Here is a 23,693-nt window from a genome sequence, read left to right as displayed (position 1 = left end):
TTTCGGAATGGCAGGTGGTGACCAGTGGGGTACCGCAGGGTTCAGTGCTGGGACCGCAGCTGTTTACAATATATATTAATGATTTAGATGAGGGAATTAAAAGTAACATTAGCAAATTTGCCGGTGAAACAAAGCTGGGTGGCAGTGTGAAATGTGAGGAGGGTGTTATGAGAATGCAGGGTGACTTTGACAGGCTGGGTGAGTGGGCAGATGCAGTTCAATGTGGATAAATGTGAGGTTATCCACTTTGATGGTAAGAACAGGAAGGCAGATTATTATCTAAATGGAGTCAAGTTAGGAAAAGGGGAAGCATAACGAGATCTAGGTGATCTTGTACATCAGTGACTGATGTACAAGCATGCAAGTACAGCAGGCAGTGAAGAAAGCTAATGGCATGCTGGCCTTCATAACAAGGGGAATTGAGTATAAGAGCAAAGAGGTCCTTCTGCAGCTGTACAGGGCCCTGGTGAGACCACACCTGGAGTACTGTGTGCAGTTTTGGTCTCCAAACTTGAGAAAGGACATTCTTGCTATTGAGGGAGTGCAGCGTAGGTTCACAAGGTTAATTCCCGGGATGGCGGGAATGTCATATGTCAAAAGATTGGAGCGGCTAGGCTTGTATACTCTGGAATTTAGAAGACTGAGGAAGGATCTTATTGAATCATATAAGATTATTAAAGGATTGGACATGCTGGAGGCAGGAAGCATGTTCCCGCTGATGGGTGAGTCCAGAACCAAAGGCCACAGTTTAAGAATAAGGGGTAGGCCATTTAGAACGGAGTTGAGGAAAAACTTTTTCACCCAGAGAGCGGTGGATATATGGAATGCTCTGCCCCAGAAGGCTGTGGAGGACAAGTCTCTGGATGCTTTCAAGAAAGAGATGGATAGAGCTCTTAAAGATAGCGGAATCAAAGGTTATGGGGATAAGGCAGGAACTGGATACTGATTGTGGATGATCAGCCATGATCACAGTGACTGGTGGTGCTGGCTCGAAGGGCCGAATGGCCTACTCCTGCACCTGTTGTCTATTGTCTATTGTCTATTGAGTTAAGCGCTTTGATGTTGATGATAGTTTCCCTTCTACTATGTTGGTCGTAGGTATACTACTGTGGAAAAGTCTTAGGTGCATATGTATAGTTAGGGTATACTGTAGTCATTTTATGTATTGCACTGTACTGCTGCTGCAAAAAATACAAATTTTGTGACACATGTGAGTGATGACCCTGATTCTGATAAGGGTCTCTATTGTGGACTGAGAGTGGCAAGAGGGCAGGGAGAGATGAATCATGGTTGGGAAAAGGAAGGCAGAGGAGAGGGAGTGGGAAGCACCAGAGAGACATTCTGTAATGACCAATAAACTAATTGTTTGGAATCAAATGACCTTGCCTGGAGTCTCAGCGCTGGGTCTGTCCAGACCCATAACTCCTACGCCCTCCCCCGCGCTGGCACTCCTTCTCTGCCACAAGTCCCACACCCCTCCCATGGTGCTCCAACCATGCCATTCCCAACATCCTTTACTCCCGCCAGATTTGCAAACTTACTCTCTGCTCCACGTTGACAAACACAGTACCATATATATAATTTCTTAATGTAATTTATAGTAGTTTATTTAACGCACTGTACTACTGCCACAAAGCAAAAAAAGTTCAGACATATGGCTGGAATATTAAACTTGATTCTGATTCTGCTAGGTGTTGCTAGAGGAAGTAGTAGAGGCAGGTACAATTCTAGTGTTTAATGGACTCTTAGACAGGTAATGGACAGCAAAGAGAAATGGGCCACATGCAGGCAAGTGGGACTTGTTTGGGTAGGCACCTTGGTTGAGATAGATCAGTTGGGTGGAAAGGCTGATTTCTGTGTTGTATTTTTCTATGAGAAATTAACTTGTTTTCTGGAAATTATCCTTTTATTAAAAATATATATGCTGTAGTCCTTATCTCAATAAGGATGATTAGAACATGATGTGTGCAAATTGCTGCCTGCACTTCCCTCCTTATACTTGAAGGATATTTAAGACCATAAGACTATAAGATATAGGAACAGAATTAGGCCATTTGGCCCATCGATTCTGCTCCGCCATTTCATCATGGCTGATCCAATATTCCACTCAGCCCCACTCTCCTGCCTTCTCCCCTTATCCCTCATGTCCTGACTAATCACGAATCTACCAACCTCTGCCTTAAATTTACATAAAGACTTGGCCTCCACAGCCGCCTGTGGCAATGAATTCCACAGATCCACCACTCTCTGGCTGAAGAAATTTCTCCTCATCTTCGTTCTAAAAGGACACCCCTCTATTCTGAGGCTGTACCTACTTAGTCGTCTGTAAAACATCCTGAAATTGACAGAGGTTCTTTCTAAAAGCAAGCTTCTTACACTAAATTATAAAGAGCACAGATTTCTAAATGGACAATGAGCTCATGAACACTACCTGACTATCTCTTGCTCTCTTTTGCACAACTTATTTAATACATATATATTGCAATTTATCTCAATATGCATTGCAATGTACTGCTGTCGCAAAACAATAAATTTCATGATATATGCCAGTGATATTAAACCTGATTCTGATTGTGTATTAATGCAATTGAAAGGCTAATTTTAGCACCCAGTTCTACCTAAATTTATTCAGATGCTTTATTATCTTGAGCATTTCCAATCAGTTGTAAACCTTTTGTTTATTTGGCAGGGGGATCTAGTTCAAGGTTTTTGTTTATCTTACTAGTAGAATGCATTCATTGCAATCAATATTCCTGTTATTTCTGGCCTGTGTCCATGTTTTATTTTTCAGAATGTAAAGACCCTCAAACATAGCTTGAAATGCTTTAGTAGAATTAATCTGCAATCAGTTGATGCCCAATTGCCTCTTGTAATTATTAGCTTTGGCAGTAATTTGCTCTCTGTGTCTTCTACATCGCCAGAGTTCTGCCCTTCCAGCCTATGCTCTTCACTTACTTCACTTTACTTTATTGCCGCCAAACAATTGATACTAGAGCATACAATCATCACAGCGATATTTGATTCTGTGCTTCACGCTCCTTGGAGTACAAATCGATAGTAAATATTTAAAATTTAAAATTATAAATCATAAATAGAAAATAGAAAAGGGAAAGTAAGGTAGTGCAAAAAACCATGAGGCAGGTCCAGATTCTCTTGTGAAGGAACGGTTTGGTTCCCTAACAGTGAAATCTTTTTACAGTGGAAGGATGCATAAAACCATCCACCCTAATCTGTCACAAAAGATCCTTCCTGTCTATTACCTGGAGAGTAGTCTTTGAAAATCTTCAATGTGGCTGCACATATTGAGAGTGCATTTTGCAAAGGGCAAGGTTAGAATCACAGGTTGCCAGAAATAGTAAGTTAACATTGAGTATTGTTGAAAATGGAACACAGTATCTAATTTCGGTCACTCCATTTTAGAAAAGACTTGAAGGTCTTTGAGTGGCAGAGAGAAGATTGCCGTAATAGATCCAGGCAGTTCAGCCAGTGAAGTGAAGAAAACGAGGAGAAGATCTACAGGGAGTCCTGTTTCATGGCCACAAGACACTGCAAATGTTGGAATCTGGAGCAACCAGCATTTTGTTAGGGGGAGCTCATCGAGATGGGCAGCTTCTGTGGAGACACCTGGACAACCGATATTTCAGGTGGAGACTGATCCAGATGAAGGGTCTCAACCTGAAATGTTGGCTGACTGTTTTGCTCCAGAGATGCTGCCTTTTCCTGCTTAGATCCTTCAGCAACTTGCTGGTGTACAACTTTATGACTGGGATCAGAGGGAACCTGTTCCCATTAGTGCACGGCTTGGCGAGCAGGGGACATATTTAAATTGATGAGTAAATGGCACAGCGAAATGCAAGGAAATTGATTTTAATGACCTGTAACATCTTCCATAGTGGTGGAAACTGAAACAATTAGATGTTTTGAAAGGTATTTGCTCTGGTACTGGGAATTGAAACCCTATAGACCTGAACTGCCAACTATTTCTTTTTTGCCACAGATGCTGCACGACCCAGTGAGTTCTTTCAGCAGGTTCTTTGCAGCTCACTTGAAAATGGCTGATTTGCACAGTAGGTGGCAGCACCTGTCATTCATCTATTGGGAACACTTATCACTGAGTATCTGAATCAGAATCAGATTTAGTACAGACATCCCACCTCTCCTGGAAGTTCCAGGAGTCTCCTACATATTAATAGTGGCTCCCTGATGCCGCAAGTTATATACAATGTCCCAGAAATCAACTTTTTTGAGAGCGAGCGAGAGAAAGACAGCGAGAGAGGGCGCGAGAGCGACCACGAGAGAGAGAGAGCGAGCGCGAGAGTGAGAAAGAGAGAGCGTGAGAGAGAGCGAGAGAGAGCGCAAGAGCGAGAGCGAGAGAGAGCCTGAGCGAGAGCGAGGGAGCACGTGAGAGCGAGTGTGCAAACGACCACGAGAGAGTAAGAGTGCGAGAGAGCGAGCGAGAGAGTGAGGCAGTGCATGAGAGAGAGCAAGAGAGCGAGCGACCTCGAGAGAGAGAGCATGAGAGAGCGCGACCACGAGAGAGAGAGAGAGAGCGCGCCATGGCAGAGTGTTCTAAAAAAAGAAAATATAAAGCGTACGTCACCCCAGACTACACTAAAGTGTACCCCTGCCTAATAGGGGTCAAAATAATGACAGTGTTGCTCGCTGCACTGTTTGCAACAGTGACTTTTCTATTGCCCATGGTGGGTTAAGACTGTAAAAGACATGCTGAGGTGAGTTTAACAGGTGTCATATGTTCATTAGCATAGCTAACGTTATTTAAACTAGCTGGCTAGCTGCTAAGGAGCTACTCTATTGCAGACATCCCACCGCTCCCAGAAGTTCCAGGAGTCTCCCGCAAATTGATGGTGCTACCTCCCTGAAATGAGTTTTTGCAGGATGGGACATCTGTTAATATCACTGGCATATGTTGTGAAATTTGTTAACTTTATAGCAGTAATACAATGAAGTATATGATAAATAAATATATAGAAAAAATGAGTTACATTAAATATATATATTAAATAGTTAAGTTAAAATAAGTTTTGCAAAGTTACAGAAGTAGTGAGGTAGTGTTCATGGGTCCAATGTCCATTTAGAAATCAGATGGCAGAGGGGAAAAAGCTATTCCTGAATCACTGAGTGTGTGCCTTCAGGCTTCTGTACCTCCTTCCCAACAGTATGATGTGGATGTAAAGATTTCCATTTACTCAAAGCTGTGCATCGATGTCCTCTTTGCATTTGAGCTAAGTAATCATTTATTTTGTAAAACACTGAAAAAGAAAAGCAAAATGTTGCAGATACTGGAAAATCAGAAAATGCTGGTAATAAATACAAGAGATTCTGCAGATGCTGGAAATCCTGAGCAATACATAGGAAATGCTGAGGGAACTCAGCAAGTCAGGCAGCATCTATGGAGGGGAATAAACAGTCAGTGTTTCAGGCTGGTACCCTTCCTGATGAAGAGTCTTGGCCCAAAATGTTGACTGTTTATTCCCCTCCATAGATGCTGCCTGACTTTCTGAATTCTTCCAGCATTTTGTGTGAGATGTTGGGAATACTCACAACACCAGACGGTGTCTGTGGAGAGGGGAACATTTGAATTTGGCTTTTTATCCGAAAGTTTATTGACCCATCACAGCAAGGCCCATTGTGTCCATGCTGGCTGATGAAGAGACATCTATCCATTTGCCAATCTTTTGTCTAGTGAGATTAGAGAATACAGCCTCAGAACAGAGGGGTGTCTTTTTAGAACAGAGTTGAAGAGGAATGTCTTTGGACAGAGAGAGGTGAATCTGTTTGGAATTTGTTGCTACATTAGGTATATTTAAGGCAGATGTTGATTGGTCAGGGCATGAAGGGAGATGGGAGAAGGCAGGAGATTGGGTCTGAGAAGGGATTTGGATCAGCCATCATGAAGTGGCAGAGCAGACTCGATGGGCCAAAAGGCCTAATTCTACTCCTATATTTTTGGTCAAACCCAAGTTTTCTGACTGTATCTCAGCACACAAGACAACAATAAACCAATTCCAATCTTAAAAATGTGACATAAAAAAAATAACTTCTCCTATGTCTTATGGTCTTGTATCATTTCCCTGGGGGAATTGGGCATTTCCTATAAGTCCATAAGATGTAGGAGCAGAATCGGGCCATTCGGCCCATCAAGTCTGTTCCACCATTCCATCATAGCTGATCCCGGATCCCACTCAACCCCATACACTTGCCTTCTCACCATTACCTTTGACGCCCTGACCAATCAGAGAACTATCAATTTTTGCTTTACATATACCCATGGTCTTGGCCTCCACAGCAGTCTGTGGCAGAGCATTCTACAGATTCACTACTCTCTGGCTAAAAAAAATTCCTCCTTACCTCTGTTCCAAAGGATTGCCAGTCAATTTTGAGGATGTGCCCTCTAGTTCTGGATACTCCCACCACGGAAATATCCTCTCCACATCCACCCTATCTAGTCCTTTAAACATTCGGTAGGCTGCAATGAGATCCCCTCACATTATTCTAAATTCCATTGAGTACAGGCCCAAAGCTGTCAAGTGCTCCTCATATGTTAACTGCTTCATTCCCAGAATCATCCTTGTGAACCTCCTCTGGACTTTCTCCAATGACAACACATCCTTTTTGAGATATGGGGCCCAAAACTGTTGGCAATACTCAAAGTGCGGCCTGATTAGTGTCTTATAAAGCCTCAGTATTATATGATTTTTTAATATTCTATTCCCCTTGAAGTGAATGGCATTCTTAACTACAGACTCAAAATGCAAATTAACCTTCCGGGAGTCTTGCATGAGTACTCCCAAGTCCCTTTGCCCCTCTGGTGTTTGAACCTTTTCTCCATTTAGATAATAGTCCACACTTTCCTGTAATGCCATGAGATTTAATCTTGTTAAGCAGCTTCATGTGTGGCACCTTATCAAATGCCTACTGAAAATCTAATTAAACGACATCCACACCTCTCCTTTGCCCACCCTGTTTGTTTCTTCCTCGAAGAAATCTAAAAGATTGGTCAGGCAAATTTTCCCTTTACAGAAACCATGCTGATTTCGAATTATTTTATCATTAGACTCCAAGTACCCCAAAACCTTATCTGTAATAATGGATTCCAACACTGTCTCAAACACCAAGATTAGGCTAACTGGCATACAATTACCTTTCTGTTGCCTTCCTCCTTCCTTAAAGAGTGGAGTGATATTTGCATTTTTTCTGTTCTGTGGGACCATGCCAGAATCAAGTGAATCTTGAAAGATCATGACCAATGTATCCATCATCTCTCCAGCAACCTCTTTCAGAACTCTGAGATCTAGTCCATCTGGTCCAGGTGACTCATCCACCTTAAGACCTTACAGTTTGCCTCGCACATTTTCCTTTCTACTCACAATGACACTCACTCCTGCTGTCTGACACTCAAGGACCTTTGGCACACTGTTAGTGTCTTCCACGGTGAAGACTGATGCAAAGTACCCATTAAGTCCATTTGCCTTTTCTTTGTCACCCATTACTACCTCACCAGCATCATTTTCCAGTGGTCCAATATCAACTCTCACCTCCCTTTTACTCTTTATATAACTGAAAAAATGATGAGTATTATATTATTGGTGTTTGAGAAAATGTTTATATTATTGGCTATTTTGCCCTTGAATTTCATCTTCTCCCTTCTTAGAGTTTTTTTTTAGTTACCTTTTGTTAGATTTTAAAAGCTTCCCAATCATCCAACTTCCCACTCACTTTTGCTACATAATATGCCCCTTTGTTGGTTTTTATGCCGTCCTTAATTTCCCTTGTCAACCACGGTTGCCTACTCCCTACCATTTGAGAACTTCTTCTCTATGAGACATATCTATCCTGCACCTTGTGAACTATTCCCAGTCACTTCAGCACCTCTACTCTGCTGTCATCTTTGTGAGTATCCCCCTCCAATCCACCTGGTCAAGTTGCTCTCTCATGCCTCCGTATTCCATTGTGATCCTGATACATGTGACTTATGCTTCTCCCTCTCAAATTGCAGTATGAATTCAATCATGTTATGATCACTACCTCCTAAGGGTTCCTTTATCCCAAGCTCCCTAATAAAATCTGGATTATTAAACAACACCCAATCTAAAACAGCCTTTCCCCAAGTAGGTTCAAGCATAAGCTGCTTTCAAAAGCCATCTCATAGACATTTAACGAATTCCCTCTCTTGCGATCCGATGCTAACCTGAGTTTCCCAATCCCTTTACATATTGAAGTCCCCAATTACAATTGTGAAATTACCCTCATTACATGCCCTTTCCAGCTCTCTTTGCAATCTCAACCCCACATCTTGGTTACTATTTGGAGGCCTATATATGATTCCTATAATTGTTTTTTTAACCTTGTATTTTCTTAACTCCATCCACAAAGACTCAACATTTTCTGACCCTATGTCACCTCCTTCTAAAGATGTAATCCCATCTCTTACCAACAGAGCCACACCACTGCTGATGCCTTCCTGCCTGTCCTTTTGATAAAAAGTATATCCGTTGATGTTAAGCTCCCAACTTCTTTCAGCCACGACTCTGTGATGCTCACAACATCATACTGACCAGTATCTAATTCCGTCACGAGTTCATCCAACTTATTCCAAGTACTACATGCATTGAAATACAGTGACTTCAGTTCTGCATCCTTCACCCTTTTGAATTTTGCCTCTGTGGTACAATTTAGCTCTTTGCTCTGTCTGCATTTGTACCCAATCATTGGCTTGTTCTTCCTTACATTCATATTACACGCATTATCTACTTGTAAACCTGCAGGCTCATCCTCAGCTCTATCATACTGGTCCCCATCCCCCTGCCATATTAGCTTAAACCACTCCCAACAGCTTTAACAAACCTGCCCGCCAGTATATTGGATTCAAATGCAAAGGTTTGTACTGGTGACACCTGCCCCAGAAGAGTTCCCAAAGATCCAGAAATTTGAATCCCTTCCCCTTGCTCCAATCCTTCAGTCACACATTTATTTGCCACCTCATTTTATCTCTATCCCCACTGTTGCGTGGCACAGGCAGCAATCCTGAGATTACTACCCTTGAGGTCCTGCTTCTCGGCTTCCTTCCTAACTACTTGTATTCTGTTTTCAAGACCTCCTCCCCGTTTCTACCTATGTCCTCGGTACCAATAATGTACCACGACTTCTGGCTGCTCACGCTCCCTTTTCAGGATATTGTGGACGTGTTCAGAAACATCATGGACTTTGACACCTGGAAGGCAAACTACCATCCGTGTTTCTTTTTCGCTTCCACAGAATCACCTATCTGTCCCCCCGAGTATAGAGTCCACAATTACTGCTGCCATCCTCTTCATTTCCCTACCCTTCTGAGCGACAGGGCCTGGATCTGTGCCAGAGACACAGCCATTGTTGTTTTCCCCCCAGTTCTCTGTCAATTTTATGCATTATACTTAAATTGACTCCTCAACCTTTTCACAATAGTTGAAAATCTTCCCTGGCAACATCACATAATCTCGTCTTTGCCCTCACGAGTGTGATCACATCCTTTCTGCAGTGTGGAGTTCAATTAAATATGAATCAAATAGTCCTTTAATTAACACCAAGCCAGTGAATAATGATGATCAACATCCTGCTAACTGCCAATTAACACCACACAACTCACTAATGATCTTTAACTTCCTGTTAAACATGCTCTAATTTAACATGCATGAGTTAAACATTCACTAGTTCAGTGAAAAGTCAGATACAAAATAAATTAACGTCTTACCTCCACTTACATCCACGTTTATGCTTTTGTCCAATTCAGCACGATCTTTGCCCACTTTATTCTTCTATCAACTCCGTCTCTAAAAGAACCTCTCCCAGCTCCAGGCTCAGACAGGGAAATGAGAGGTAGTTACAAGACTGTAAGAAATAGGAACAGAATCAGGCTATTCAGCCCATAGAGTCTGCTCTGCCATCCCATTATGATTGATTTATTATCCCTCTCAACCCCATTTCCTGCCTCCTTCCTGTAAATTTTGATGCCCTGCCTAACCATGAACCTATCAGCGTCTGCTTTAAATATACCAAAATGACTTGGCCTCCACTGCTGTTCCTGGCAATACATTCCACACCATCACTGTTCTCTGACTCAAGAAATTCCTCCTCATCTCTGACCTAAAGGGACATCCTTTTATTCTGCGGCTGCACCATCTGGTCCTGAGCTCCCCCACTTTCTGGTCGCATCTTTATTTGTTGCAATTTTGGGCAATCTTAAATCAGGCATCCTGCAGATAATGAACAGTGACCTGAATTGAATATGCTTGGACTCTTCCAATTTTGTGTTTTATATTTTGTGTTCGTCACTCATTTTTTGTTGCTGTTTGCACAATTAGATTTTTTTTGTGCATGGGGAGAGTTGATTTTGTTCTTTGAATGGGCCCCATGGTTCTTTTTGTTCTGTGGCTGTCTATTGAGAAGTTGAATCTCAGGGTTGTATACTGCATATATACTTTGATAATAAATGTACTTTAAATCTTTGTATCTTTATAGGAAACATCCTCTGCATGCCCTCTCTTGTCCTTTCAATATTTGACAGGTTTCAATTAGATCCCCTGTTAAACTTCTGAACTCTAGGGACTACAGGCCTAAAGACATCAAAGTTATATTTTTGCAAGATCTCTTTGTGAGAGAAAGATTATTTAAGTGAAAAACTGGATCTTTGGTGCTAACTGCAGGTTTCAATTCTTAGAAGGAAATTTCTAAGGACCTTCATTGGTTGCAAATATATATATATATAAATATGTATAAATTATATATATATAAAAGATGAAATTACGACACATCTGGATAGCAGTAACAGGATTGGTCTGAGTCAGCATGGATTTACGAAGGGGAAATCATGCTTGACTAATCTTCTGGAATTTTTTGAGGATGTAACTATGAAAATGGACAAGGGAGAGCCAGTGGATGTAGAGTACCTGGACTTTCAGAAAGCCTTTGATAAAGTCCCACATTGGAGATTAGTGGGCGAAATTAGGGCACATGGTATTGGGGGCAGAGTACTGACATGGATTGAAAATAGGCTGGCTGACAGAAAACAAAGAGTAGCGATTAACGGGTCCCTTTCGGAATGGCAGGCAGTGACCAGTGGGATACCGCAGGGTTCAGTGCTGGGACCGCAGCTGTTTACAATATATGTTAATGATTTAGATGAGGGAATTAAAAGTAACATTAGCCAATTTGCCGATGACACAAAGCTGGGTGGCAGTGTGAAATGTGAGGAGGATGTTATGAGAAGGCAGGTTGACTTGGACAGGCTGGGTGAGTGGGCAGATGCATGGCAGATGCAGTTTAATGTGGATAAATGTGAGGTTATCCACTTTGGTGGTAAGAACGGGAAGGCAGATTATTATCTAAATGGAGTCAAGTTAGGAAAAGGGGAAGCACAACAAGATCTAGGTGTTCTTGTACATCAGTCACTGAAAGCAAGCATGCAAGTACAGCAGGCAGTGAAGAAAGCTAATGGTATGCTGGCCTTCATAACAAGGGGAATTGAGGATAAGAGCAAAGAAGTCCTTCTGCAGCTGTACAGGGCCCTGGTGAGACCACACCTGGAGTACTGTGTGCAGTTTTGGTCTCCAAATTTGAGGAAGGACATTCTTGCTATTGAGGGAGTGCAGCATAGGTTCACAAGGTTAATTCCCGGGATGGCAGGACTGTCATATGTCGAAAGATTGGAGTGACTGGGCTTGTATACTCTGAATTTAGAAGGCTGAGAGGGGATCTTATTGAAACATATAAGATTATTAAGGGATTGGACACGCTGCAGGCAGGAAGCATGTTCCCGCTGATGGATGAGTCCAGAACCAGAGGCCACAGTTTAATAATAAGGGGTAGGCCATTTAGAACGGAGTTGAGGAAAAACTTTTTCACCCAGAGAGTGGTGGATATATGGAATGCTCTGCCCCAGAAGGCTGTGGAGGCCAAGTCTCTGGATGCTTTCAAGAAAGAGATGGATAGAGCTCTTAAAGATAGCGGAACCAAAGGTTATGGGGATAAGGCAGGAACTGGATGCTGATTGTGGATGATCAGCCATGATCACAGTGAATGGCGGTGCTGGCTCAAAGGGCCGTATGGCCTACTCATGCACCTATTGTCTATTGTCTATTGTCAAATAAAATATTGGTAATGTGATCAGAATCAGAATCAGATTTATTATCATTGGCATGTGACGTGAAATTTGTTAACTTAGCAGCAGCAGTTCAATGCAATACATAATCTAGCAGAGAAAAAAATAATAAATAAAATTAAAAAAATAATAATAATAAATAAACCAGTAAATCAATAACATATATTGAATAGATTTTTTTTAAATGTGTAAAAACAGAAATACTGTATATTTAAAAGAAAGTGAGGTAGTGTCCAACGATTCAATGTCCATTTAGGAATCGGATGGCAGAGGGGAAGAAGCTATTCCTGAATCGCTGAGTGTGTGCCTTCAGGCTTCTGTACCTCCTACCTGATGGTAACAGTGAGAAAAGTGCATGCCCTGGGTGCTGGACGCTGCCTTTCTGAGACACCACTCCCTAAAGATGTCCTGGGTGCTTTGTAGGCTAGTACCCAAGATAGAGCTGACTGGATTTACAACCTTCTACAGCTTTTTTCGGTCCTGTGCAGTAGCTCCTCCATACCAGACAGTGATGCAGCCCATCAGAATGCTTTCCACGGTATAACTATAGAAGTTTTTGAGTGTATTTGTTGACAGACCAAATCTCTTCAAACTCCTAATAAAGTATAGCAGCTGTCTTACCTACTACATAACTCCATCGATATGTTGGGACCAGGTTAGATCCTCAGAGATCTTGACACCCAGGAATTTGAAGCTGCTCACTCTCTCCACTTCTGATATCTTTATGAGGATTGATATGTGTTCCTTCGTCTTACCCTCCCTGAAGTCCACAATCAGCTCTCTCATCTTACTGACATTGAGTGCCAGGTTGTTGCTGTGGCACCACTCCACTAGTTGGCATATCTCACTCCTGTATGCCCTCTCGTCACCACCTGAGATTCTACCAACAATGGTTGTATGTCAGCAAAGTTATAGATGGTATTTGAGCTAAGCCTAGCCACACAGTCATGTGTATATAGAGAGTAGAGCAGTGGGCTAAGCACAACACTCCTGAGGTGCACCAGTGTTAATTGTCAGTGAGGAGGGTATGTTCACCAATCTGCACAGATTATGGTCTTCCAGTTAGGAAGTTGAGGATCCAATTGCAGAGGGAGGTACAGAAGCCCAGGTTCTGTAACTTCTCAATCAGGATTGTGGGAATGATGGTATTAAATGCCGAGCTATAGTCGATGAACAGCATCCTGACATAGGTGTTTGTGTTGTCCAGGTGGTCTAAAGCCTTGTGAAAAGCCATTGAGATTGTGTCTGCCGTTGATCTAATGTGACAATAAGCAAATTGCAATGGGTCCAGGTCCTTGCTGAGGCAGGAGTTCAGTCTAGTCATAACCAACCTCTCAAAGCATTTCATCACTGTCGATATGAGTGCTACTGGGTGATAGTCATTAAGGCAGCCCACATTATTCTTCTTAGGCACTGGTATAATTGTTGCCTTTTTGAAGCAAGTGGGAACTTCCACCCATTACAGTGAGAGGTTGAAAATGTCCTTGAAGACTCCTGCTAGTTGGTTGGCACAGGTTTTCAGAGCCTTACCAGGTACTCCATTGGGACCTTCTGCCTTGTGAGGGTTCACACTCTTTAAAGGGCAGCCTAATAACAGCCTCTGAGATGGAGATCACAGGGTCATCAGGTGCAGCAGGGATCTTCGCAGCTGTAGTTGTGTTCTCCCTTTCAAAGCATGCATAGAAGGCTTTGAATTCATCTGGTAGTGAACATCGCTGCCATTCATGCTATTGGGTTTTGCTTTGTAGGAAGAAATGTCTTGCAGACCCTGCCAGAGTTGCCGTGCATCCGATGTCACCTCCAACCTTGTTTGAAATTGTCTCTCAGCCCTTGAAATAGCCCTCCGCAAATCATACCTAGTATTCTGGTACAGACCTGGGGTGACAGACTTGAATGCCACAGATCTGGCCTTCAGCAGACAACGTACATCCTGGTTCATCCACAGCTTTTGGTTTGGGAACGTACAGTAAGTCTCTGTGGGCACACACTCATCCACACAGGTTCTAATGAAATTGGTAACAACTGCAGCATACTCATCCAGGTTCGAAGATGAATCCCTGAATACAGGCCGGTCCACCGATTCAAAGCAATCCTGATACGGTAATGATGTGTAAAACCTTCAGTATGGCAGCCTTTCATCTCTTTGTTGCCTTTGTACACATAGCTAATAATTCACTCGTGTCACTATCTTTATTTCATTATTTTGCATATACACATTATTTATATTATTTTACTTGCACAATTTGTCTTCTTTTGCACATTGGTTCTTGGTGTCTTTATTTATGCATAGTTTTTTCATGAATTATACTGTAGTTCTTTACTTTCCTGAAAATGAATCTCAAGGTAGTATATGGTGACATATAAGTACTAGGATAATAAATTTATGTTGACTTTGACTTTGAACTCTCTGAGCAATTATTTGGCACTTTAATATTAATCACAAGAGATTCTGCAGATGCTGGAAATCCAGAGCAACACACACAAAATTCTGGAGGAACTCAGCAGGTCAGGCAACGTCTATGGAGAGGAATAAAGAGCCAGCAATATGAAGGGTCTTAGCCCAGAGCTGTTTATTCCCCTCCAAAGAAGCTGCCTGACCTGCTGAGTTTCTTCAGCATTTTGTGTGTTACCTCAAACAAATCTGTGAGGGCTTTCTCTGACCAATCTATACTTGTTGAAGTGACTGCTAATTCTCTCCTTCGATGAGGTTGTTTTAGGCTTTAAGCATCTTCAGTTTACTTTTAAACACACAAAATGATGGAGGAACTACAGAAAAAAGTACAGTCGACGTTTCGGGCTGAAACCCTTTGGCAGGACTGGAGAAAAAAAAAGCTGAGGAGTAGATTGGAAAGGTAGGGGGATGGGAGAGAGAAACACCAGGTGATAGGCGAAACTTGGAGGGGGAGGGATGAAGCAAAGAGATAGGAAGTTGATTGGCGAAACAGACAGAGGGCCATGGAGAAAGAAGAAGAGGGGGGTGGGGGGAGGAGCACCAGAGGGAGGCGATGGGTGGGCAAGGAGGTAACATGAGAGAGGGACAAGGGGATGGGAAATGGTCGGGGGGGGGTTGGGTGCAGACATTACTGGAAGTTTGAGATCCCGCTTGTTCTGGCGGATGGAGCATAAATGCTCGGCGAAGTGATCTCCCAATCTATTTCGGGTCTCACTGGGAGCACTGAACACAAAGCTCTCCGTTTCTTTCTGGACACCAGTTCTCCTCCACCACCACTCTCCTCTGCCTAGCGGAACTTGACCTCACTTTAAATAATTTCTCCTTTGGGTCCTCCCACTTCCTTTGGACAAAAGGGGTAGCCCCGGGCACTCGCATGGGTCCCAGCGATGCCTGCCTGTTTGTTGGCTATGTGGAACAGTCTATGTTGCAAGCCTACACTGTTGACCGTCCCACACTTCTCCTACGTTACATCAACGACCGCACTGGTCCTCCTCCCCCCTGCCTTTCTTCTTTCTTCCATGGCCTTCTGTCACTTCCACCAATCAACTGCCTAGCTCTTTGCTTCATCCCTCCACCTCCAAATTTCACCTATCACCTGGTGTTTCTCTCTCCCTCCTCCCTCCCCACCTTTCAAATCTACTCCTCAGCTTTTTTTCTCCGGTCCTGCGGAAGTGTTTCCATTTGAAAAGTCAACTGTACTTTCTTCCATAGGAACTCAGCAGGTCAGGCAGCATCTATGGAAAGGAATTATCAATTGACGTTTTGGGCTGAGGAGGGTTTCAACAGAAATGCTGACTCTTTATTCCTTTCCATAGAGGCTAATTGATCTAGTGACTTACTTACTGGCTATTAAGCCATCAGCGTTTAGTGCAGCAGTGAAGTGCCTCCATCTCTGTCTGTCCATACCGTTGCACACAGATAAAGAAGGATTCTTCATTGCTGTTTCCATATCAATTTTTTAAGACCAGTCAGGGTTGTTAGCCCTGAGCTGAACCCCCGAACCTGGAGGATCAGTGGACCAATCTTAGTCTCTCCTCTACCCTTTGACCTGTTTGATATGGGTGGCCTTACCAAGACTTAAAGCACAAGGCCTGACTCTAACCAATATAGTTCTCTGGCTCATCGAGGTACGCAACCCCCCAAACCTTACCACAAGGTTTTGGTCCTCTTGGAGGACCTGACCTAGTGAGTTCTCCCAGTATTTTGTGCATGGTACCTTGATAATAAATCTACTTTGACTTTGATTTTGATGTAGGTATATATAATAATGTTAACTTAAGTTCATGCTTCCTTACATTCGTCCCTGTCTTGCAAAGTATTCTGCTTTTACCTGCCAAAAGCTAATCTTCTTGACATTCATACACGGTGGCTATATCCTGTTCCTATGACAACAATGAACTTGAGTTTGAACTAGTTGTGAGTTCTGACTTGAGGAGTCATCGTGCACCACTCATTACTTATTTATTTAGAGAGACATCGCAGAACAGGCCCTTCTAGCACAATGAGCCGCACTGCCCAGTAACCTGCTTATTTAGCCCGAGCATAATCACAGGACAATTTATAAGGACCAATTTCCTACTAACCGGCGTATCTTTGGAATATGGGATGAAACCAGACCACCTGGAGGAAACACGCACATCTAAGGGGAAGATGTACAAACCCTTCGGAGACGGTGTTCACTTACTGCCTGTTACACCGCTGGTGTTCTGGGCAGCGGTGAAGGTCCTCCGTCTTTGGTGGTATTCACCGTACCAGTAGCTTCCTCTCAGTTTTCACTACTGTCACTCATGCGAGTCTCCATGGTGGAGACTCAGGTGCAAAAGGATTCTTCATTGCTGTTTCCGTAACAAATTTTTAAAAGCTTCCCAATCCTCTAACTTCCCACTAATTTTTGCTCTATTATATCCCCTCTCTTTGGCTTTTAGGTTGGATTTGACTCCTCTTGTTAGCCACGGTTGTGTCATTTTTCCTTTAGAATACTTTTTCTTCTTTGGGATGTACATAGCCTGTGCCTTCAAATTGCTTCCAGAAATTCCAGACATTGCTGCTCAGCCGGCAAGTGTTGCCATGCCTCTGGCACCAACATAGCGTGCCCACAGATCAATAACACTAAATGTGAGAGGAAACCGGAGCACTTAGAGTCATGGGAAGAAAATAGAGACTCCTTAAAGACAGCCATGGGAGTCGAAACCTGATCTTACAGCTGCCATTGTAAAGTGTTGCCCTAACCTCTACAATATCAAGCTGCCCTGGAGTAAAGGAACTAACAGACTGAAATGAAGTGTTGTGAAGCACTGGATGTCCCACCAACACCTCTACGTAGCAACACACATCAAAGTTGCTGGTGAATGCAGCAGGCCAGGCAGCATCTCTAGGAAGAGGTACAGTCGACGTTTCGGGCCGAGACCCTTCGTCAGGACTAACTGAAAGAAGAGCTAGTAAGAGATTTGAAAGTGGGAAGGGGAGGGGGAGATCCGAAATGACAGGTGAATACAAGACAGGGAGAGATGGAGCCAAGAGCTGGACAGTTGATTGGCAAAAGGGGTATGAGAGGATCATTCAGGGCCCCAGACAGTCCTTCCAGGTGAGGCGAAAACTTCACCTGTGAGTCGGCTGGGGTGATATACTGCGACAAGTGCTCCCGATGTGGCCTTCTATATATTGGAGAGACCCAACACAGACTGGGAGATCGTTTCGCTGAACACCTACGCTCTGTCTACCAGAGAAAGCAGGATCTCCCAGTGACCACACATTTTAATTCCACATCCCATTCCCATTCTGATATGTCCATCCATGGCCTCCTCTACTGTCAAGATGAAGCCACACTCAGGCTGGAGGAACAACACCTTATATTCCGTCTGGGTATAAACATTGACTTCTCAAACTTCTGCTAATGCCCCACCGCCCCCTCGTACCCCATCCGTTATTTATTTATATACACACATTCTTTCTCTCTCTCTCCTTTTTCTCCCTCTGTCCCTCTGACTATACCCTTTGCCCATCCTCTGGGCTCCCCCCCCCCCGTCTTTCTCCCTAGGCCTCCTGTCCCATGATCCTCTCATATCCCTTTTGCCGATCACCTGTCCAGCTCTTGGCTCCATCCCTCCCCCTCCTGTCTTCTCCTATCATTTTGGATCTCCCCCTCCCCCTCCCACTTTCAATTCTCTTACTAGCTCTTCTTTCAGTTAGTCCTGACGAAGGGTCTCGGCCCGAAACGTCGACTGTACCTCTTCCTAGAGATGCTGCCTGGCCTGCTGCGTTCACCAGCAACTTTTATGTGTGTTGCTTGAAATTCCAGCATCTGCAGGTTTCCTCATGTTTGCACCTCTAGGTAGCCTTGACTGCCAGGACTCAGTTCAAGTGATCCTCCCTTTTATTGTACCTCTGGCCACTTTTAGGCTTCATTAAAGAGTCTGTCCAAGTCAGACAGAAACAATTATCTGAAGAGCACATGTTCACCAGGAATTTAAAGTAGCTGACCCTCTCCACCTCTGATTCCCTGATGAACACTGACTCATGGAAGTCTGGTTTCCTCCTCCTGAAGTCAATTATCAGCTTCTTGGTCTTGAGTAACAGGTTGTTGTTGTTGTGGCACCGTTCAGCCAGATTTTCAGTCTCCCTCCTATATGTTGATTTGTCACCACCTTTGATTTGGCCCACAATAGTGGTGCCATCAGCAAACTTCAATATGGCATTGGAGCTGTGCTTAGCCTGACAGTCAGAGGTGTAAAATGAGCTAAGCACACAGCTCTGTGGGTCGCCTGTGACCCACAGACTCACCCACATTTGGGGTAGTTGATAGACATGGATCACTACAGCACAGAAGCAGGCCCTTTGGCCCATCTGCTCTGTGGCAACCTCAGTTCATCCATGACCCATCTACACAGTACTCCATACTCCTGTATCAGTGTACCTATTCAAACTTTCCTTAAAAGTTACAGATGAATCTGCATGTACCACTTTCACTGTCACTTCATTCCACATTTCCACCACTCTCTGAGTGAAGAAATTCCCCCTCAGGTTCCCCTTAAAAATTTCACTTTTCACCCCAAACCTATGATCTCTAATTCTAGCCTCATCTAACCTCATGGAAGAAGCCTACATTAACTCTATCTATACCCCTCATAATTTTGCATACCTCTTGCATATACTTTCCCTCATTCTCCTATACTCCAGGGAATAAAATCCTAACTCCAGGGAGATATGTACTCTTTTAACATCTTTCCTGAACAGCACACAATTCTCCAAATCTTGCCTCACCAGCGTCTTATACAACTTCAGCATAACATCCCAACCCATATACTCAATAATTTGATTTGTGAAGATCAATGTGCCATAAGCTCTCTTTACGGACCTATATACGGTAATTGTGACACTTTCAAGGAATTAGTATTCCCAGTGTACAGAGGAAATTTACAAGGATGTTGCTGGGACTTGAGAAGCTGGGTTATAGGCAAAGGTTGAATACATTAGGACTGCATTCCTGGAGTGTAGGAATATGAGACATTTGATAGACATAATCAAAAATATGAAGGGTAAAGATAGGGTAAATGCATGCAGGATCTTCCCACTGAGGTCGGGAGAGATGACAACCAGAGGTCATGGGTTAAGGGTGAAAGGTGAAATATTTAAGGGGAATCTGAGGGAGAACTTCTTCATTCAGTGTATCGTGCGACTGTGGAATGGTCTGCCAGCTGAAGAGGTGGATACGGGTTTGATTTCAACCTTTAAGAGAAATTTGGATAGGTACATGAATGGGAAGGGAATGAAGGGCTATTATCTAGATGCAGGTTGATAGTACTGGATAACAGATCAGCACGGAGAAAAAGGGCTAAAGGTCCTGTTTCTGTGCTGCAGTGCTGTATGACTCTGTCCCTTTGTTCCACTGAACCATGGGCCCCGGTTCTCAGGAGCCAGTGGGAATGATGCATTTCCTCAAAAAAGCTTTGAATACGTCCTTGAAACTTTTTCCTTTGTCACTTGTGAATTGCTTCCCAACACAGAGCCTGGAAAAGAATGTTTGTTTTGGGAGCCAGCTATTAGGCTTGCAAGTCAGGTTCATTGTGCTGTGCATCAGTGTGGTGAGGTACAAGTACAATGAAAACCTCCTTGCAGTGGCACCACAGGCGTGCGTGTAGAGTCAGACAGCAGACAAAACACTAGCCATACGTAAATGATACCAGACAATGCAGAATGAGAGACTGTGCGAAACGAGACGCCAGTGCAAGACAACATAGTCAGAAGCAAGTCCATGGTGCTGCTGGAGGTGACCCATGGTGTTCCATCGCTGAGGTAAGGTTAGAGTTGTGCACGTCATTTCAGGAATCTGGGGACTGTGGGAAATAATCTGTTCCTGAAGTTGGTGGTGTGAGACCTCAGGCTTCAGGTTTCTACATCTCCTGCTCAACAGTAGCAGTGAGAAGAGATCGTGACCCAGATGGTGAAATTCTTGATGACGGATTCTGCGGTCTTGAGCAGACACTGTCAATGATGATGTCCACTTCACTCTGCAAACTCTTACGTTCCTGTGCTTAGGAATTGCCAACCCTGGCCATGATGCAACCCAGTGAAGATTATTCCTACAGTGCATCTGTCAAAGTGTGTTCAACTGCAATACTTCATTCAGAATTATTTGTTGGAAAGCCAATCTCCTTAAGCTTCTAAGAAAGTAAAGCCTTCTTCATGATTGCATCCATTTGCTGGGCACAGAACAGGTCATCTGAGAGTTAATGCACAATACAAGCAATCCTGGTTGACTAAGAGCAACTAGGGGCTTAGTGCTGGGTACGTTGGTCTGAGAGAAGATGCCGGCATTAATTCATTTACTCTCAAGTGAAGTTAAGGATTTTACAGTGACATCTTTGGTGGTACCTTTCCAATGTCTCGCAATGCTATCTGTAGGTAATCCAAATCTCAGACGCAAGTCCGGACCGAGACGGTGGAGAAGAATTAGGTCATTTTGCCCATCAAGTCTACTCTGCCATTTGATCATGGCTGATTTATTATCCCTCTCAACACCACCCTTAACTCTGTAACGTTTGATGCCGTTACTAATCACAAACCGATCAACCTTTGCTTTAAATATATCCAATGACTTGGCCTCCATGACCATCTGACAAGACTTTCCACCCTCTGGCTAAATAAAGAAATAAAGAAGTTCCACCTCCTCTCTGTTCTAAAGTGATATGCATATATTCTGAGGCTATGCCCCCAGTCTTAGACTCTCCCACTTTGGGTGATGGCATCAGCTTGCCTTTCCCTGAAGACATTCTTTGTATAACCATGAAGCCAGCTCCATTCTATATGATGCCAGCTCCCAGCAGAAAATTCCCACTAGTCTCATTCCTTGCAGCCCTAAAACTAATCCTTCCTCACGTGCCAATCTCCTTTGATTATTTTGCCACCTGCCCACAGTGAGAGTGACCAATTAACCTCACAGCTCGTTCCTGAGAGATGTGGGGGGAAACCAGAAGACCAGGTGAAAACCCATGCGTCCATGGGCGCGGTGTGGTGACTCTATGCAGAAAGATCCCAAGATCAGGATCAAATCTAGGATTCATTGTGGGCCGAAGGGCCTGTACTGTGCCATCCTATTCTATGTTCTATGTTCTATCCCAATCATTTGTGACAATCAGACAATTTCATGCTCTGGTTAACGGACCACCTCCTTCTTCAGAACCACAGTGCCGTCTTGGGATGATCAGTCCAAATCAGAATCAGAGTCAAATTTATTTCACTAATCTCTGTCTGTCTGTCTGTCTGGGTACCATATCCGATGCGGACTTTGGTGACCATGGTTTTCCATATAGATCTATCCTTTGTTTTTTTGGATGACTTCCATTTCCTCACTGTGTAGTCACCTAGCTATGCTTTTGATGTACATAAGCCGAGGTCTTCCTCTAGGTTTGCTCCCCTCAGTCTTTCCACAGAGTATAAGTTCTTCTAGTTCATCTTTCCGCATGATGTGTCCTAGGAATCTGAGTTGTCTTTCTCTTATTGTTGGTATGAGTGATCGAACTGCTTGGGCTCGTCTGAGAACTTCGTCATTTGATGTGTGTGTGGTCCATGATATTTTTAACATTCTCCTGTAGAACCATAATTCAGCTGCTTCTAGACTCTTTTCCATTGCTGGGGAAATGGTCCAGCATTCACTTCCATAAGTCAGGATAGAATAAATGTAGCACTGCAGTATTCTGTTCTTAGTGTACGTGCTCATCTTTCTGTCTGTTAATATGGTCTTCATTTTCTTTATAGGATGTGAAATTTTGTTGCAGCTGTACAGTGCAAAGACATAAGAAGTCTATGAATTACAAAATTAAATAGCACTAAAAGAGGGGACTATGAGTACGTGCTCAGGCAGGAGTTAATTCTAGTTCTAACCAACCTCTCGAAGCATTTCATTAGAGTAGATGTAAATGTTCTTGGGTGATAGTCATTCAAGCAGCTTTCCCTGCTCACTATGGGGTCTGGAATGGTTGCTGCCCTTCTGAAGCAGATGGGAATCTTAGTCCGTAGTAATATGAGATTGAAGATGTCCTTGAATACTCCAGCCAGTTGGTCAGGACAGATTTTCTGTACCCAGCCGGATAACGTGGCAACTTCATGGGGAAGAATGGTTGGGAAGACAGGAAGGGAGAGATATTCTGTAATCATCAATAAACCAATTGTTTGGAATCAAATGACCTTGCCTGGTATCTCATGGCTGGGTGAGTCTGCACCCAAGCCACCATCGCCCCTTACACTCCTTCTCTGCCACCTGTCCCACACCCCTCCTGCAGTGCTCCAGCCTCGCCATTCCCAACATCCTTTACTCCTGCCAGATTTATAACCTTGCTCTCTGCTCCACGTTGACAAGTACAGTACTGTGCAAAAATCTTAGGCACCCTAGCTATATATATGCACCTAAGACTTTTGCACAGAACTGTATATTGGGCCAAGCCATCCTGAACTTGGTCTGCCACCCAAGCAGATCCTTGGAGTATGTTGGTCATTGATGCAAACAATGCATTTCACTATATGTTTTGACGTACATGTGCAAGGTTGCTCTTTAATCTTTAATCTTTAGATACGTGGCAGGAAAGGCCAATACAGAGAAACGTCAGAAGATGTATTTAAAAGATATGCACTCAATGTTTTAGGAACAGCTTCTTCAATGAACCAACCCATGAACACCACCTCACTATTTTTGCGCTCTTTTTGCACTTTTTTTATATATCTTTCTTACTGTAATCTGTAGGTTTATTGTATTGTGCTATACTGCCCCAAAACAATAAATTTCACAAATGTCAGTGATATTAAACCTGATTCTGATTCTAATTCAAAAGGATACTGCTCTAAAGGAGGTGGTGGAGCAGAGGGATCTGGGTCTGCAGATGCACACGTCAATGAAAGTGGCAGGGCAATTTCAGAAAGTGGTGAAGAGGGTATGTACAGTTCTGGGTTTTATGGAATCAATAAATATAAACACAGGGAAATCATTCCAAACCTTCATAAAAGTAGAGGTGTCTATCTTAGAGGTATAAAACCTTTATTAAAATAGACTTGATAGAGGTGTGTAAGATGATACAAGGCACAGATCAAACGCTT

General features: G+C 43.3%; 2 protein-coding genes across 3 annotated transcripts in view; one reads left to right on the top strand and one right to left on the bottom strand.

The window, feature by feature from the left end:
• Window positions 1-23,693, bottom strand: part of LOC134355030 (kynurenine--oxoglutarate transaminase 3-like) — a 185,124-nt gene that overhangs the window by 158,139 nt on the left and 3,292 nt on the right. For both annotated transcript variants that reach the window (XM_063064691.1, XM_063064689.1), the window contains exon 2: window positions 9,749-9,885. The gene's annotated coding sequence lies outside the window, so the exon portion shown is untranslated. The remainder of the gene's footprint in view (window positions 1-9,748; window positions 9,886-23,693) is intronic.
• Window positions 20,136-23,693, top strand: part of LOC134355029 (volume-regulated anion channel subunit LRRC8B-like) — a 69,944-nt gene continuing 66,386 nt past the window's right edge. Inside the window, exon 1 of the mRNA XM_063064687.1 lies at window positions 20,136-20,399. Coding sequence (XP_062920757.1) covers window positions 20,301-20,399 — 99 coding nt within the window. The 5' untranslated portion in view covers window positions 20,136-20,300. The remainder of the gene's footprint in view (window positions 20,400-23,693) is intronic.

This window comes from Mobula hypostoma, chromosome 12 (genome assembly GCF_963921235.1).
Source record: "Mobula hypostoma chromosome 12, sMobHyp1.1, whole genome shotgun sequence".
Lineage (NCBI taxonomy): Eukaryota > Metazoa > Chordata > Chondrichthyes > Myliobatiformes > Myliobatidae > Mobula > Mobula hypostoma.
Note: the sequence above shows the minus strand (reverse complement) of the source record. Positions and strands in the feature narration are given on the sequence as shown.